Source organism: Vespa velutina, chromosome 22, assembly GCF_912470025.1.
Source record: "Vespa velutina chromosome 22, iVesVel2.1, whole genome shotgun sequence".
Classification (NCBI taxonomy): Eukaryota; Metazoa; Arthropoda; class Insecta; order Hymenoptera; family Vespidae; genus Vespa; species Vespa velutina.
Window position 1 is genome coordinate 3,843,056 of NC_062209.1, and position 16,418 is coordinate 3,859,473.

The 16,418-nt window shown below is 42.0% G+C and overlaps 2 protein-coding genes across 3 annotated transcripts in view; one reads left to right on the plus strand and one right to left on the minus strand.

The window, feature by feature from the left end:
* The window catches only part of LOC124956521 (mediator of RNA polymerase II transcription subunit 20), a 63,106-nt gene that overhangs the window by 10,175 nt on the left and 36,513 nt on the right, over positions 1–16,418 (minus strand). The gene's annotated exons all lie outside the window — the stretch shown is intronic.
* The window catches only part of LOC124956513 (facilitated trehalose transporter Tret1-like), a 53,756-nt gene that overhangs the window by 1,112 nt on the left and 36,226 nt on the right, over positions 1–16,418 (plus strand). Inside the window, exons 2-3 of the mRNA XM_047512437.1 lie at positions 524–653; positions 3,884–4,603. Coding sequence (XP_047368393.1) covers positions 4,580–4,603 — 24 coding nt within the window. The 5' untranslated portion in view covers positions 524–653; positions 3,884–4,579. The remainder of the gene's footprint in view (positions 1–523; positions 654–3,883; positions 4,604–16,418) is intronic.

Consider the following 16,418-nt stretch of genomic DNA (forward strand, 5'->3'; position numbering starts at 1 on the left):
TAGATATGTACCTATTTATGTACATACGCAGCGAGATTGCAATTAATGTCAGCAGAACTCTTGTCTCGTCGTCTTTATGCATTCCAGAAAGCTAGGCTATCTCTTTCCAAGTAGAGAAGCCAATGCACGTCGTGATACGTATATTATTTGCGTGATACAATAAAAAAGAGAGAAAAAGACTTTGGATTTATATTTTGTTTTGTGTTTTTCTTTTTTTCTCTTTTCTTTTTCTTTTCTTTTTTTCTTTCGGTGGCCATTTTACCGATTCAATTTCTACGATCGTTACGTACATATACATTTTTCGTACGTCGCAGTACAAATATATAATCATCGATTGAATCTCTTAAGAATGATCGATGGAAATGGAGAATACGTTTAGCGTATTAAGATCGAGGATTACGTGGGACCATCATTTTTCCAATAGGACTCGTCGTGTTTGATTAGAATCTATGGGTTTCCTCGCTCGCGAAGGAAAAGGAAAAGAAAGAGGAAAATTCATTTAGCTAAAGTCACAACTTTTCAGATTTCAACGAGCGATCTTGTTGCTTCGCGAATGGAAAAACGAGCGATGTCTTCGATTCGAATACATTAAAGTATGATGGATTGAGGTACCGAGAAGATGATTACGGAATAAATCGAAGATTAAATAAAATGTAAGTAGAGCGAGAGAGAGAGAGAGAGAGAGCGAGAGAGAGAGAGAGGGATGTAATCAAGAAGAATCGTGATGTGGAACCGTGAATGTAACCGTGGACGTTATTATTATTTAATCGAGAGAATATCGGAAGCACAAACAAGATGATAAAAGGGAGGATACTTTTATCTTTCCGTTTGATATCCATTATCGATGAACGTCGCGCCTTGAGCATTTTTCTTTTTTATACTCGTCAGTGTCAACGTCGTTTTGTAACTTGGACACGTAGGAACTCGCCGATCGACAGAATTTATTTCGAGCGATTTAACGCTCTCTCGTAGGAAAGGTTATTAACCGAGATGGAAAAGTCAGGAGTATCAGGAAAAAGTGCGAAGAGTACGTCTGCGTCGCACAATCACCTTTTCCCGGCTCTACACAACTCCCGGCACCTCCTCGTTTCACGTTCCACGGTCGATCGATAAATTTAATCTGCACTCGAGTAGACTATCCTTCCCCTCCCCCCCCCCTCTCATCTCTATTTGCATCACGCGCGTCCGCAAATCTTCGCTTCGCTATCCTTCGTTTTCATTCGAAGACAATTGCCACGATTAAAATGCTTCGATTCTTGCTTCGGACGTTCGTCCAAACTGTCTAATGTTTTCAATATTTCCTATACAATACGTTAATTTAATCGAAGGGATGATGCTAGAGAAAATTCAAGATCGTTCTGTACGATCAAAAGCGTTTTATCTAACTTGCTCCTATGCAAGAAAAAAAAACTGTAAAGAAGAGGTGCGAGATTTCACTCGAAAAATGGAAGCGTACGCGCTGACGTTCGTACGGAATATCGTGTCCCTTTAATGGGGTCACGTGTGAAAGCGTACAAATAGATGCAAGAGGAAGAACAATAATGCCTGGTAATTCTCACGTCGGAAAGGATGCGAGAGAGAGCGAGAGAGAGAGAGAGAGAGAGAAGGAAAGAAAGAGGGTTGCTAGCTTGCACGCAATATCAACATTTTGGAGATTCAGTGGACTCTACAGACTGAACGAATGCGAGAATTTTACCCTTTCCCTCTTTTCTTTTTTTTTTTTCCCAAACAAATTCGCGAAACGTTCTATTTTTGTGTTCATCAAATTTGAGAGGAAGAGAGAGAGATAAAAAGAGATATCTTCCTCCTCTTTCTTCGTTTTCCCCTGTAAGAAAGTGAGCGAGAGGCTTAAAGGCACACTCGTTACCCACGAGGGAAGATCAAAACTTTTTACTCCGGCGACGTCTCATAATTTATTCTCGCGCGAACGACAGGGACACTTTGTAGAAGCTGCCACCGTACGTAAAAGCAAACCTTCGGTCGATCCTCTCTCTCTCTCTCTCTGTCTTTCATTTTCCCCTCTATTCTAGGCCATTACAAATCCCGCAAACAAGCCGAGACAAATTATCCTTCTCCCGAAACCCCTTTTCTTACGTTCTACTTTCTCTCGTTGATTACTTCTACGAGCTAATTTTTATTTCTACTTTTTCCCCCTTTCTCTCTCTTTCTCTCTCTTCCTTTTTCCGACACGGAAATGAAAAAACATTGAATCCGGTTGAACGATGGAGATTCGTCGCGGAGAGTAGACGTATTCTTTGATATTAATGGTCAGCTGCCCGTATACACACAGCTACTCGTACACAGTCGATGGTCTCGTGAAAAATGCGCGTGCCTCCTACGCGTTCTCGGTCTGTACTTCGTGTGATTTAATGACCGGCCGTCGACGTCGCAAAAGGGGGATTCGAGAGAAGTGCATTCGCAACGTCTCCTTTCGATACACCGACTTACCTATGTACATACATACATACATACATACATACATATATATATGTATATATATCGCTTGCCCTTCCTTTTTTTCGTTTTGAAACAATTCGAAAGACGAAACGTTAATTCGTCATGATAATTAGGAGAAATTCGATCGAATTAATGGCCGTGCAGCTGGCTCGCGCGTGAGTTATCACCGACTGCCAAGTATAGCGAGCTAGACTTCGTGACCCGATATCGGCAACCGGAACGGCTCCCGATATTGGCAGCACCTCGAATCTCCTCGAAACGAAGAACAATAGAAGCATTCTCTCTCTCTCTCTCTCTCTCTCTCTCTCTCTCTCTCTCTCTCCCCTACTTTCAACGTTTTCGACGCAAAGATACCTTCCTCCTCCTCCTCTTCTTCTTCTATTTATCGAGAAATCCTTATTTCACGAAGAAAATCTTTTTGCGAGAGGCATTCCTCCGGAGTACTCTCTCTTAGTTTTTCATCAAATAGATAACGACGACGATCGTGCAACACCACCCGGTATATCCACCGGTCTATTCGCTTTGAGTCTTCGAGTATTCGTATGCTCGAATGAGAAAGGGAGAGAGGCGGAGAGAGAGAGAGAGAGAGAGAGAGAGAGAGAGAGAGAGAGAGAGAGAGAGAGAGCAGAGGTTGAATTTTTGCACAGTCGACGGAGCGAAGTGACGTTCGTATCGTCGTCGCTGCTAATGGACGGCTACGTTTTTATAAGCAAGGCTAAAAGCTCCGGACCATAAAAGTGACGTTTTGCATGCACGCTGTTTATTCTTGTACACTGTTCCGCCCGTAACGCACCCACCCACCCACGATAAACTTCGAGAAGGAGAAAGAGAATGAGAAAGAGAGGCAAGTCATGTTTGAGAAACGTACGTACGAGAATTGTTCAGGGACATCGATTAGCGAATAGTTAAACCGTAGATTTGTCGATCGGCGGGTATATTTATGGTGGCCGTCGATGCGAACCAGAGTAAAATATTCCTGTTAATAGATCGTTGGATATGACGAATTTTAACGCGGGTTACGCGTCGTGTACTACACGATCGTTAACGCGCAAACTGCCGATAAAATTCGAGGGAAATATTTTTTTTCTCGGCCAACGCGTGCCACGAGTTATGTATAGATGGTACGTACGATAAATTTCTCGGTCTCGGGTTTAAGGGTTATAGCGTTATTTATCCTCGACGCGACATTAATTAATATTACCTTTGATCTGCAAATATTTGAATTTTTCTTCTTTCTTTCTTTTTTCCTTTTCTTCTAACTAGTATCTACCTAACTTATTTATTATATGTATATGTATATTAGGCGACTACGAGTTCTTTGACGTTGTCAGAAGCATTCGAAAGTAATCGCGCATTTGCGGTTCCACGAACGTATCGAACCTTTATCCAGAATGATATCCTAAAATGCGAAGAGTTCTTTTCGCAGGGACGTTTTATCGGATCTCCGATGAAACGAAGGTTTCGAAGCTCTTCGGTGGTGGCTGAGGGAAAAAAAAAATGAAGAGAGAGAGAGAGAAAGAGAGCTTCGTTGGGAGAGAACGAAAGGCCGGGATGCGTGAGAAACGGCCGTGACTGAAGGCGACAATAATCGAAAGGCTAGAGTTAAGTGCAACTTTGACAATAAATAACCAAGGCTGATACTAGAAGGAAAAAGGGGATAATACTGCCAACGTCGTTGCCTATGGATCCTGACGTCTACATGGCTTTGTGACTATGTGCGTATACACCTACGTAAATCGCAAAGCTCTTGGCGACGATAAAGAAGCACGAGATTCCTCGGTCGAAAACCGGCCGGTGCTATAACTATCCGCGGTAATGCACAATTTCGTCCTGGCAAAGAACTTCAGCAGGCGAATCGACAGCAACGACGAGCGACGAAGACAATTCTAGCTAGAGAATTCGCTTTAGAGAAAGAAAAAAAAAAAAAAAAAAAAAAAAAAAGAAAAAAAAAGCAAAAACAAAAAGAAGAAAAAAGGAAAACAAAGAAAAAAGGAAAAATAGAAGAAAAAAAGTAATAGTTATCCGAGGAAAATGTTCCAAGGTGTCGTCAAGAAAATTCGTGCGAATCTTTGTACGGATTTTTAGACGCGCAACCAAGAGAGATTGTCCGGAGTAAGAAGAGATGTCACTGAATCACAAATATTACGTGAGTATCGCCCGTCAAAATTCCAACGACGATGTGTCTCTTATCCCGCTTATTCGTCTCCCTTTGAAAACGTTCGTTATTATACCAGTCATCTAGCGATAGTATTATCGGGAGAAGAAAGAAAAGGATTGACATTCCAAGATAATTTTTTTTGGCATGACTCGAGGAAAAAAAATCGGAATGGAATCGAGGAGCATCGCACCGACTGGAATAATATTTTACTTTCGCGAAAAAGAGTATCTTAAAAATGTTTTTCTTGGTATACGGAGTAAATCGCGGATTGATAGCGGCACTGTTATTTTCATCTCTGTGTAAGCAAAACTTTTTAGTTACGATACCCTCTTCCTCCCCCCCCCTCCCCTCCCTCCCCCCCTCTCTCTCTCTCTCTCTTTCGAGGGGAGTACTTGTCGTCGAGCGCTCGGCCAACTTTAAAGTCGGTTAGTGGGTTGAAACCATCCCGAAAGTGAAAGATAAACGTTAAAGTAGAATTTAACGGAAAACATGATCATCGTCACGACGGATAGTCTTTGACGTCCGACGATTTCGAAACTTTATACGATGAAACGGGACGTCGGTAAATTATTGTTTTTCTATTTATCATCTTTAGTGATTTTAATGAACTTTTCAACTCGCTCGTATTATTAAAATAATTGTTATACAACTTCGAAAGAACCAAGCCTCTTTATCGTTCCTTCTATCTTGTAACGCTCCAAAGAAAAGCATTCTAATGATTCTCAATTAATTCTTAGATCAGGTTTCGCCGATGTGCTTCATCGAATACGAATCGAACTTTTCGATTCTACGAAGGCAGAGTTAATAAAAATCTCGAGGAACGAGGAAATATAGTCGAACGTCGAACCTACGTTCCCCACGTTTTAAGCGACAAATTTGAATCTCTTCGGGTAGGGTTATTGTTCGCAGTATCCGAAGCCGGAACATAATAGATAAGCGCGCACGGACGACCTCACGAGGCAAGCAAGATATCGACCGTGTCGTGATTTGAACGGGTCTTGTTCTCTCTCTCTCTCTCTCTCTCTATTCTGGGTCTATCCATCTCCTTCTCCCTAACTCTATTCTATGCAGGGTGCAAAGAGCGTTGCAGCTTACGTCTTCAAAATTATAAAAGATATCAAAGACGTTCGGTACTTTGAGCTACTATCACTACTCGTAGTAGCGATTTGTATATTTGTTGCGATACATGAATTACTTATTTAATTACTGATTTAGCTTATCAATTTTACCGTTCATTTTACATCGCGCGAAACGCGTTGTAGCTCTTGGACGCAAACATTCCGTCCGTTTTTCCTTAGAAAAAAAGAAAAGAAAACGAAAAAAGCAGCAGCTGTACATAAATAAATTCTAACTATTAACAGACTCGTTACTCTATAGAAAAAAACTCTCTATTTCTCATAACTTCGAAGATCGAAGCCTACAACGAATATAATTTTTCATCGTGTATATGTGCCTACAACCGGATCCAAGGAGTTAAAGGGGATCGCATGACGTATCCCTATGGACTAACTATCGACGTTCTGTTAGTTACATCGATATTATTTATTGCAACAACTCGAGCGTAACCGACTTGCGTGGAAATCTAAGCCGTTATCGCGAGTCCGAGCGTGAAAGAGTACGGAACCGTTCGGAGGACTTGTTTCGTTTTCTTTACTTCGAACCTGTCTCCTCTCCTCGCAATCGATCGGTAAAGTAAAATGAAAGAAACACAAAAAAAGAACAAAAAGAAGAAGAAGAAGAAGAAAAAAAAAAAAGAAATCAGAAAGAAAATTTTTCAACGTTTATCGATCAAAGATTTCGTATGCTCAATCATATCGTGTCGTGCATATCCTAGAAAGCCCGATCTCATCGTAGGATTGATATCTTCGTCGGATTCATCACGTGCGCTACAGACGTTTTACGCACACGTGCAAGCCAGGTCCCTAAACGAATGTAGCGTGCCATTTCAAAAGTACCCATTTGCTCTTTGCTCGAGAATCTCGAAGACGTCCGAACCATTTTCTCTATTCGTAGAGGCTCGCCCACGTAAAGTCTTGGACCACCGGCAAAAGCGTAGTCAGTCATTTTAAAAGAAAACTTGGACGAACGCCTATCCGACGCCTATCCGACGTCTATCCGACGGCTATCCGTCGATATTCCTGTCGAAGTTACGAACGATCGAAAGCTTTCAACCCGCGAGTCTGCGATCCATCGAACGACGTTCGATCGATATACGAGTTATGTTAGGTAATTAATTAAACTACGTTTCAATATCGATGTGCTTTTAGACTGCACACGATTTTCACACTTTATTCCCTTTCAACGGACAAAGGATTATAATAGAACATTTGTTAAAGCGAGAGGAAATTCCGATAATTTTTTTTTCTTCACTCGGAAAATACAATAATACGATAGAATATATAGAAATATTTTTATTTCCTTAAAAAATCGATGTAATTGGGCGCGTTTATTTGCTCGAAGTAAAACGATTATGCCGAACGACCGTTTTAATATCAAAGGCATTATCGATCATCGCGAGAGATTCCATTTCTATTGTACGTAGTAAAAGCGCATGTTGCGCATCGTTGCTCGATCGAGAGAGAGAGAGAGAGAGAGAGAGAGTGAGTTTAAGTACTTTGAACTTGTACGATATCGATGGAAACATTTGAAAGGGGGCGAAAAGTTTTCTTCGAATTCGAGGAAGACCGATTTCGATTATTCGTAACGCTATTAAGGAAATAAGTATAAGTGGTATACTTCTCGAGATATTCCCCACCGTGCTTCTCTTGTAAAAGAGGTCACGTTGGGAGTTTGCGCTAGGAAAGAGTCGCAGAATTTTAACGGAGCTACACGTTCCCGCATCGAAATAACGATCGTCCGAAATGGCCACTTTTAGTTTAAAAGACGCGAGGGTTGGTTCTCACGACGATGGAAAATCTTGGCTTTTCTTCCAAAAGGTATTACCGTATATAGCGCTGCGGTGCCTAAATTTTCGAGGATGGTTGGATCTGTAGCGTCTCCAAGGATTTCAACACGATTCGTTTCTTCTTAGGGAATTGATTCTCTTGAACGAATATGCGAGACCTTTCAAACGTAGATTTTTTTCTCTCTTCCGTATCGAAGAACTCTTTTCAAAGTCAATTTCCTTTCAAAATTATCAAATGTAAAAAGAACAATACCCAAGCAGTGTCGTTCTATTCGAGATCATTGAAACGTTATCCCTCTATTTGAATCCCTTAAATCTTATTGTTCTTAAAATATACGGATCGAAATAAAAACAATAGCGTTGTAATATTGGATTCTGAAGGAAGGTTTGAATTTGGCGGGAACGCATAGAGCGTGGAAATGGCGGGGGTGTACTGGTGGCGAAGCGAAGGAGAAGAAGGCTCGTACTGCCAAAACCCGCGACCCAGATACCGATCGACCCACCGACACACACCCACCGACACACACCCACCGACACACGGAGACTACCTGGGAGAAAGAAAGAGGGTTTGGAAGGGGTATCTGAGAGCGCGCGCGCTCGAGAGACAGAGAGAGAGAATATCTGTATTTCGGTAGAGCTGCGCCTTCCCCCTTGCCCCTTCTCTCTCCCCCTCACTAGAGCGTTCGTCCTCGCCAACCACCGCACGAGAGGATGGTGGTGCGCCTCAACGAATGGGTGCAAACTGCGCTCTCGTTGCACATCCCTTGCTCGGCTGCGAGCGCGAGCACACATGCAGAAGAGAGGAGCAGCGGATAGGCGTGTAACCGCGCGCGTAACCACAGGCTCGTAGCCTCGTGGCCTCGGCTGGTGCACGAGTAAGAGTAGACGGAGAGGAGATGGAGGAAGGGAGATAGCACGCTTACTTTCCTTTCCTAGCTTGTGCCTCGATGCATTTTACTCCGAGTAAAGTGCACTTAAACGCTCGGCGCCAGCGGACCGTCCGAGGAGAGGAAACTCTTTTCTCCCCCTCGACGTGCTGCCAACAAGAGGATGCGCTTCCGAGGAAGCTCAAGTTGGACGAGTCAAGAGGGATGCGTTTACGGTTTCTTCACTTTTATTAAGAAATTGGCTCTTAACCGTTTTCTCCTTTTATTTTCTTTTACCCTTCCCTTCTCCTAGATTCTCTCTATCTCTGGTAATATATCTTTTCGCATCTATCGAAACGAAGAGAAGCGAAACGGAGGACAGACGTGGAAATCGGAGGAGGAGCGTGGAAAATATCTTTAATCAGCCGTCATGGTAAACTTAACCCTTACAAGTTTGTGGGACAATCCGTTTATGCATATTACTGTTCCAAAGGTAGCACTGGGTTATAGGACTTCGTGTCTCATAAAATTTAATGCCGTTACGACAAAGTTCAAGATTACGTGTCGAGGCGAGACCACCTATAACACATAACTAAGAGCATTATCGCAGTTACTAACGGAGAGTCAAAATCTCGGATAAATGATCCGTCAAAGTCGGTCCCCTGATCTCTCATAATAGTTTTCACGTTCGTCAAAGATAAAGGAGAATTATATTACGGAGTATTTTACGGAAACGAAATGTCGCCCTTTCCAAAGAAAGATCTTTCTCATGTTCGATGTATCGAACAAAGTTATCAGAAGTTATCATAAGATAAAAGTTTTCGATCGAAATATCATTCGAAATATCATACCAAATATCATTCGGTATTCCCGTTATTCGGTGCGAATCAACCCTTGCGCCCGGGTTCAGAGTCTAAAGTGGCAACAGCGGGGATGGGTATGCAGTTTGGAAATGTGCGGCCTCTACGGAGAAAACGATCCGTCGGCATAGGTTTTGCGACAGGCGGGAACCGCAAACACGGAATACCGGTGCAACGAAATCGCTGACGCGATTGGTCAACGTGCCAAGAGTAGCCTGGCGCTGGGTCAGTGTTGTCGAGCATCGAGGTTATCGTTCCCACGAAAATATGGGAAACGTTCTGTTCTACCTTTTATCACAATTCCTACGACAACGATTTCGGTTTATCAATGAAAATGAGAAACGTCGCGTTCGACGTCCTACTATCTTGCAATCTTCAATCGGTACATTTTTTAAAACTTGCACGCCGAGGAGAACCGTGATGGGCTTGAAACGGGAACGGGCGACGATTCGAACGAGTAGTTACGAACGTTATTTCGTCTTAACGATCGATCGATAGCGAGTACTCTCTTAAGCGGTCATTCAGCGAGAAAGAAGGAAATCGTGGATTGGCTAAGGTGCCAAGATTCAGAGTAGCTGGCTTAGAACGTCTAGTGGCTTGCTCCCGTTAACGTTTCGACGACGACGACGACGACGACGAGGAAAAGAAGAGAATAAAAGGAACTAAGGACGATAAAGTTCAAGACTCTTTCGTCTCCGTCCTTACTTTTTAAATCCCGTTGAGAACAAAGTTCTAGATCGGATTCGATAATATTATATTTTCCCCATAGTTCGATCGAGATAATTTATTTATCTTTTTCCTTAGTTATTTAGAACGTTAAGAAAACGACGTTGGTTCTGCAATAGATCTTCTTATCGTTCGAATGAAGAATCGTAGCAACATTATCGGGTTTGGTAGTTTAATTGAAAGAAACTCGATATCATCTATCGTCCCTAATTAAGATTAATGACCACCGGCTTCGAATGCACGATAATAGGGAGAAAGCGGCTTCGAATTTATTCATAATTTTCTAATGTCAGGAGATAAATAAGCAAGCGTATAACGCACAGCTTGAAAGATATATCGTCGTCTCGTTCGTATTAACGTAGCGGTCGACGGCGATAGCTAAGTTTATCTTGTAAACGAATTCGATGAAGATATCGTTGCGCGGGCGAAAGTGCTAGATGATAATTAATAAGAGAGAGAGAGAGAGAGAGAAGGAGAGAGACTTTTCCTTCGTTAAGAGATCAAACTCGGGAAAGCGAGCAAGAGATTTTCTAACTATCTGAAATGAAAAAGCAAGCGACTCGAATACAATTGGACCGTTGCAAGAATAACCGACGCTCGCTATTATTTATCTCCCAATAAATCGAATCGAATCGAATCGAATCGAATCGAATCGAATCGACAATGTAATAGGAATTAATCGTATTTAGGAATAAATCGGCATAATAGAAATTGCGAATCGATCAACGTTTGCAGCTGAAACATGTCCTTTCTATTTAAAATCGTTAAGATCCAGTATATATAATAGAGAAAAAAGATATTGTCGATCGCAAATTGAATATAACCGGATTTATAGGGTATATCGAAGTTCTAAACGTTGAAAATTCTATAAGTCGTTTTATAGAGCCGATCTCCAACTTCCCTATGGAATTAACTGGATTAAGACAAGTGAGAAAAAGGAGGCGGAGGAGGAGGAGGAGGAGGAGGAGAGGCAACCACTCGTTATCGTTTCTGCCGTCTCTCGGAGAGCGCTGAATTTCTGAGATCTTTTCTGATCTAATTAAATGTAAACAATGCGCAGATTACCGAGGGGAGATTGTTCCTTGTCATACTTCGGAAAGTCGAGAAGGAGCAGAGAAAACAATTTAGATGCCACAATGCCGAGAGATATTTCATTTCTGCGAAAGACCAAAGGTTGTAAGAACTCTATTATCGCGTAGGTTGAAGAGTAATTAATAATTTCTTATGGAAAGGGATAGCCTCCTCGTTGTTTCATTCAATACGATTTACACGACGGGATTATTAAATAAAATCGTGAAATAATCAACTTTCAATGATCCGATTATGTCGCGGGCTATTATCTTTTTTATTTTTTTATTTTTTCTGCCAACGTACATCATTCTACGTAATATTTCCATGGACGATAGTTAAGGACGAAATGCGTAGGGGCGATTTAAGCCTCTTGCGCTTTTAAATTGTTTTCAAAAACGTGTTTACGAAGCGAACGACGTTATTATGGGTTTTAATATATTCGTTCTCCAACAATTCCTCTATCGTTTCTTCCAATCTCTCTTCGAGTCTACTCGAGAAGAAGTCGTGGAGAGGTTATATATTTCTTGCATAGCGTATAAAGTGCGGATCTATTGTAGGGAGAAGCGCGAGAGCACCGGGTCGTTATCATCTCCGGGTAAGAGTAGAAAGCCCGGCAAATAAGAGCCTTTTGTAAAGTCTACGGAGGTCCTCCTGGCCTATGCGACGTTAGTCGCACACACCCCTTTGCCACTTCCTCGACCCTTGGCTCTCTTACTTCTCTCGGCATGTCGCTCGGTGTGTGCGTTATATAGACTACGAAATAACGAGGTCTTCCTTCGTGAAAAGAAAAGAAAAGAAAATAAGAGGGACGACGTTATTTACGAAACAATTTCTCTTCGTCTCGAAGACTATAGACTAAATAGATTCGACTTTAACAATTTATCCATCTTAGATAATAAACGACGAGTGATACGTCTCAACTTTCAATTCCCTTCGCACGATGCTCGTAATCGTAGATCGACAGTAACGATTTTCTTTTTTCCTCTATGAAACTTATGGAGAAGCGATCGGAGGTCAGAGATTAGGTCGTTATGCCTTGAAAGGCAGTTCTAAGGAGATCTTTTGTCAGGTGACAGGAGTCATAGCCACGTGTGTTCGGGTCAGCATTTCCGTCGTCGTACCCAAGTCGTACCGAAGTCGTATTATATGAAAACCGGGTCGCCATCGTTTTCAGAACGACACCCTCCCCCCGTCAGCACCTCTTGTAGAAATTTCGTTTCGTTATCGCGAAAGCTAGACGACGCGCGTCTACGTGCATACGTGCTAAACTTCACCGAAAGTCTATATTTCTTTGTTCAAAGACAAAGAGGTACTCTGCCTGATCCAGACGCGCATTATCGCCCATTTTTCGTTTTCTCGATCTCGTTCGCATATCGAGGGATTTCGTTGTACAGTTGCGCTCAGTAAAACGGTGGATACGATTCGGCCGGGCCGAATAACCTGCCGATTGAATTTGGCCGTTGTTATTTATTTAGGGTGCTCTCTCTCTCTCTCTCTCTCTCTCTCTCTCTCTCTCTCTCTCTCTCTCTCGATTCTCGAGCAATTTCAATCTTCTTCTTTCTCGCGAGAGAACGTACGAGGGATAGAGAAAAGAAGCCGAAAGGTGGTAAGGGTACGATTTCGACGAGATACGAGCAGAGAATGATCGATTTTAATTTCCGCCCGGTTGAAGAAATAAATTGAACCCGACTCGCACGTGTGTGCGAACGAACGAACGAACGAACGTACAAGGCTCCTATTATATATACGTGTATCACATAGACGGCCCTATCATCGCATAAATAGCAAAGTAGAGTACCTCGATAACAAAGAACTTTGAGAAAAGAAAAAAAAAAAAAAAAGAAAGATAAAAGTTTGAACTTTTGAGAAAGCCCATCTTGAAATTTCTCTCGGAAATCATTTGTTACGTCGATCTTTTTTCTTCTTCTTCGCTCCGTTCGCAAACATCTCGTTTTAAAAATAACGCGAGCTTTCGAGGAACCGAGGAAAATGTATAAGATTATAAGAAATGGAAAAAAGTAGCTAAATAATATTGCTAGAGGATAAAAACAAAACGCACTTTTTATTAAAAAGAGAACGTCAGGACCTGACCGAATTAATTATTGGTTTTAACTTTATCTATTTTCGTTTTTCTGTTTTTCGTCCTTTCGTTTTCCGGGGGAAAGTTTCCTCCAGTCAACCGCGTCGTGGTTGCGCTTAACCTAAAAAAAACTGTATTACAAAGGAAGTGTTCTCCCTTCTCTATCCATCGCCTTCTATCTCTATCTTTCATCTCGCTCCTCTTTTCTCCACCATCGCTCTCCCTTCTTTTACTTAAAATCTCTAGCCATTTCACCGGCGTCTATCCGACGTGTACTTTGAACGAGCGAGGCGTCGACTTTCTCCGCTTTCCATGCTGCTCAAAAATTCTCTCTCTCTCTCTCTCTCTCTCTCTCTCTCTCTCTACTGCACTCTACGCAGTAGGATTAAAATTACCGTTTGCTTTTACGATCCTGCGACATTACCGTCTCGTGGCCCGTCGTAAAGCTCGACGTCATGCTTTTTGCAGGAAGGAGGAGCTACAGTTCGTAATCGCGCTTCTGATCACGCGACCTAAATATTATATTACAAGCGCGTACACCTCGACGCAACACCCTTTTTCCTGCTCACGAGCCAATGGTATAACGCGAAGCGTCCGCCGACATAACCTTCCCCTTTAACTTTATCTATCATTTGAGAGCGATCTTTTCGTCGATCGTGCCTCGTGCGCTATCTTTTCCGACGTTGAATATTATCTCGTAAAATTTTAAGAGGATAGAGTATAGAAAAGAAAGTTCGGGCCGAGCGATGGAATAAAAGCCACCCGTTTAATCTCTCGCAAGCTTCTACGGCAGACCCTAATTAATTGGTAAGGATATTTGTGTCGGGTAAGTGTCAGAAAGAAGAAAAGAGGACGAAGTAAAGGAAAGTGGACGATAACAAGAGTTCTGCATGAAGAGAATTAATTATTCGTCGCTCTAAACGCCGAGGGAGTCGTTTAATTCGTGTTAAAGTTGGAAAGAAGAGTTTGGTGCGCTGCGCTTCTTTCGTCCTATTGTTTACTACCTCGGATATTGTTTTTCCTTCGACATCTACTATCTTTCATTGACACGACAATTTATTTATTCGTTATTGATAAAAGACCTGTTACTAACATCAAAAATCGAAATAAACTTGGAAAGTTAGAAACGGTTATTATTTCTTTCGATAATTTCCTAAGGATATTTACGAGTTGTATGTAACGAGTTATACTGGGATTCGTCCCAGCTATTACGGAATTCCACGCAGGATACTTACTTCGCGATCGTCAATAAATGAAAAAAATCGAGGGACGATTAGCCGGCCTTGGCTTCGAAATTCTTTCTTCGTTCCCTCGCTTTAATTCATTTGACCGTGATTTCTCGATATTTTCCATCGACGAAAATACGCCCGTCGACGCGATACTTCTCAATCTATTTCGCCCACAGGCTAAAATATTTTTACCTGTCGCTTCGAGCGCTCCTGCGCTCTCAAATATTTAGATCGGCGCTTCTCTCAAGTCCGAGACGAATAAATCGTCGAAGCTTTATTCGCCCCTCGCGTTTCTACACGTCGTTTCATTTTGGCTCGACTTCCTACTCTCTGTCTACGTGCGTGGTTTAACCATCGAACGCATAAACGAGACAAATGTTGTCTCGTCAATGGACAAAGGAGAAAAATAAGGAAAGAAGCCCACCCGCCGTGGGAATAATATCGTGGGAGAGAGAGAAAGAGATGCTTGGTCGATAAGGGTAGACCAAGGGCAGACCAAGGGTAGACCTCTCTCTCTCTCTCTCTCTCTCTCTCTCTCTCTTAGGTATCTCAAATGCGCCAAAGAGAATGACAGAATGTGGTTATGCGTAGTATATGGAGAACGTTTGCATTAAATACTTTAGCAACGGAGACTGTAGGAAGAATTACAAAGGGAAACGGTAAATCACTCGTGAAAATGGGTAGCTCATTAATAAGGTGCTGCTACCAGGGTGAGGAAGCGGTACCAGCTACTGTGTACCAGAACGCTCGAAACTGGCAGAGTACCAAGTCACGAACAATACACCCTAGAATTCCGACACGTTCTCCGTTCTAGCCGATCGAAGGTACCTCACCTAGTTCGTCGTAAAAAAAAGAAAAAGAAAAAAAAAAAAAAGAAAAAAAAAAAAAGAAAAAAAAGAAAAAAAAACGAAGAAAAAACGAAGAAAGAAAAAAGAAAGATTTCACATTGCCGGGGGAACTATTTCTTCGCGAATCTACCTACGTATCTCCGACGATGTTTATAGTATCGGTTGCGATTAAGAAATTCACTGGAATAAAATTCACGAGAAAAAATGTACGATAAAGTTAAATCTTTAAATAAAATTAAATAAAAAGTAGGAGCTTCGGGATAGAAGAAAATTTTGCAAAATCGAAATTGGCTCGACTCGGTAGGTGGTTACTAAGAGATTGGCCTCGGTGGGGAATTTAAAAAGATTTCACTGGGATTCGTAGACACGGCACCGTTCCTTTGCGACGTTCATATTTGTCACGAGGCGCGTTCGTATCCACCTTTACATCTACGCTTGATATATTGAAATTTCCGACCCGAAACTAGATTCTTCGATGTTGCATCTACATTTAACGATTTAAGTTGTCAGGAAGGAATGTCACGCGCGCCCATCTTTATTTCGATCTTTATATCGAATCTAAAATCGGAGTTTAATATTACGTTATAATTAGTCCGAAGGAAATTATCGATCAATTTATACAAGTGGATACTTAAAGAACGGATACTTAAAGAAACTTAGAGTCTTTGATAGTCCATTGGAATTCCTGTCCATGGCCTGAAATATGGGCACGTGGAATCGGCAGAGCAACCTTCTCCCAGAATCCATAATGATGATAAATTTGAAAGGAGAAACCACCGAGGAAGTGGGTGATCGAGGAAAGTTGGAAAGAAAAACAGGCACGCGTACTCTCTTCTCCTGCCTCTGGAAAGTTTCGTCTTTCGAAATATCGAGACAACCTTCTCTTTTTTCTCTTTTCCTCTGTTTTCCTAAACTCCCCCGGTGCCATCCAAAACGACAGATTTAGCAGCCGTACGTAGCAAGCAAGATATCTTTGATATTTATTTAACTGACAAGGAGGCTAATAAATTTAGCGGGGGAAATGCTGCGAGCTTATTTCGAACCCCCTTTAGATAAGGGCGCATAATTTAAGTCGAGAAAAGAAGGTAGGGACGAGAGAGAGAGAGAGAGAGAGAGAGAGAGACAGAGAGAGCAGAATAGGCGTACATTACATATTTCGAACGAGATACGTCCTTTTTTGCCTCGAGAAAGACGGACTGGACTGAACTAGACCGTTTT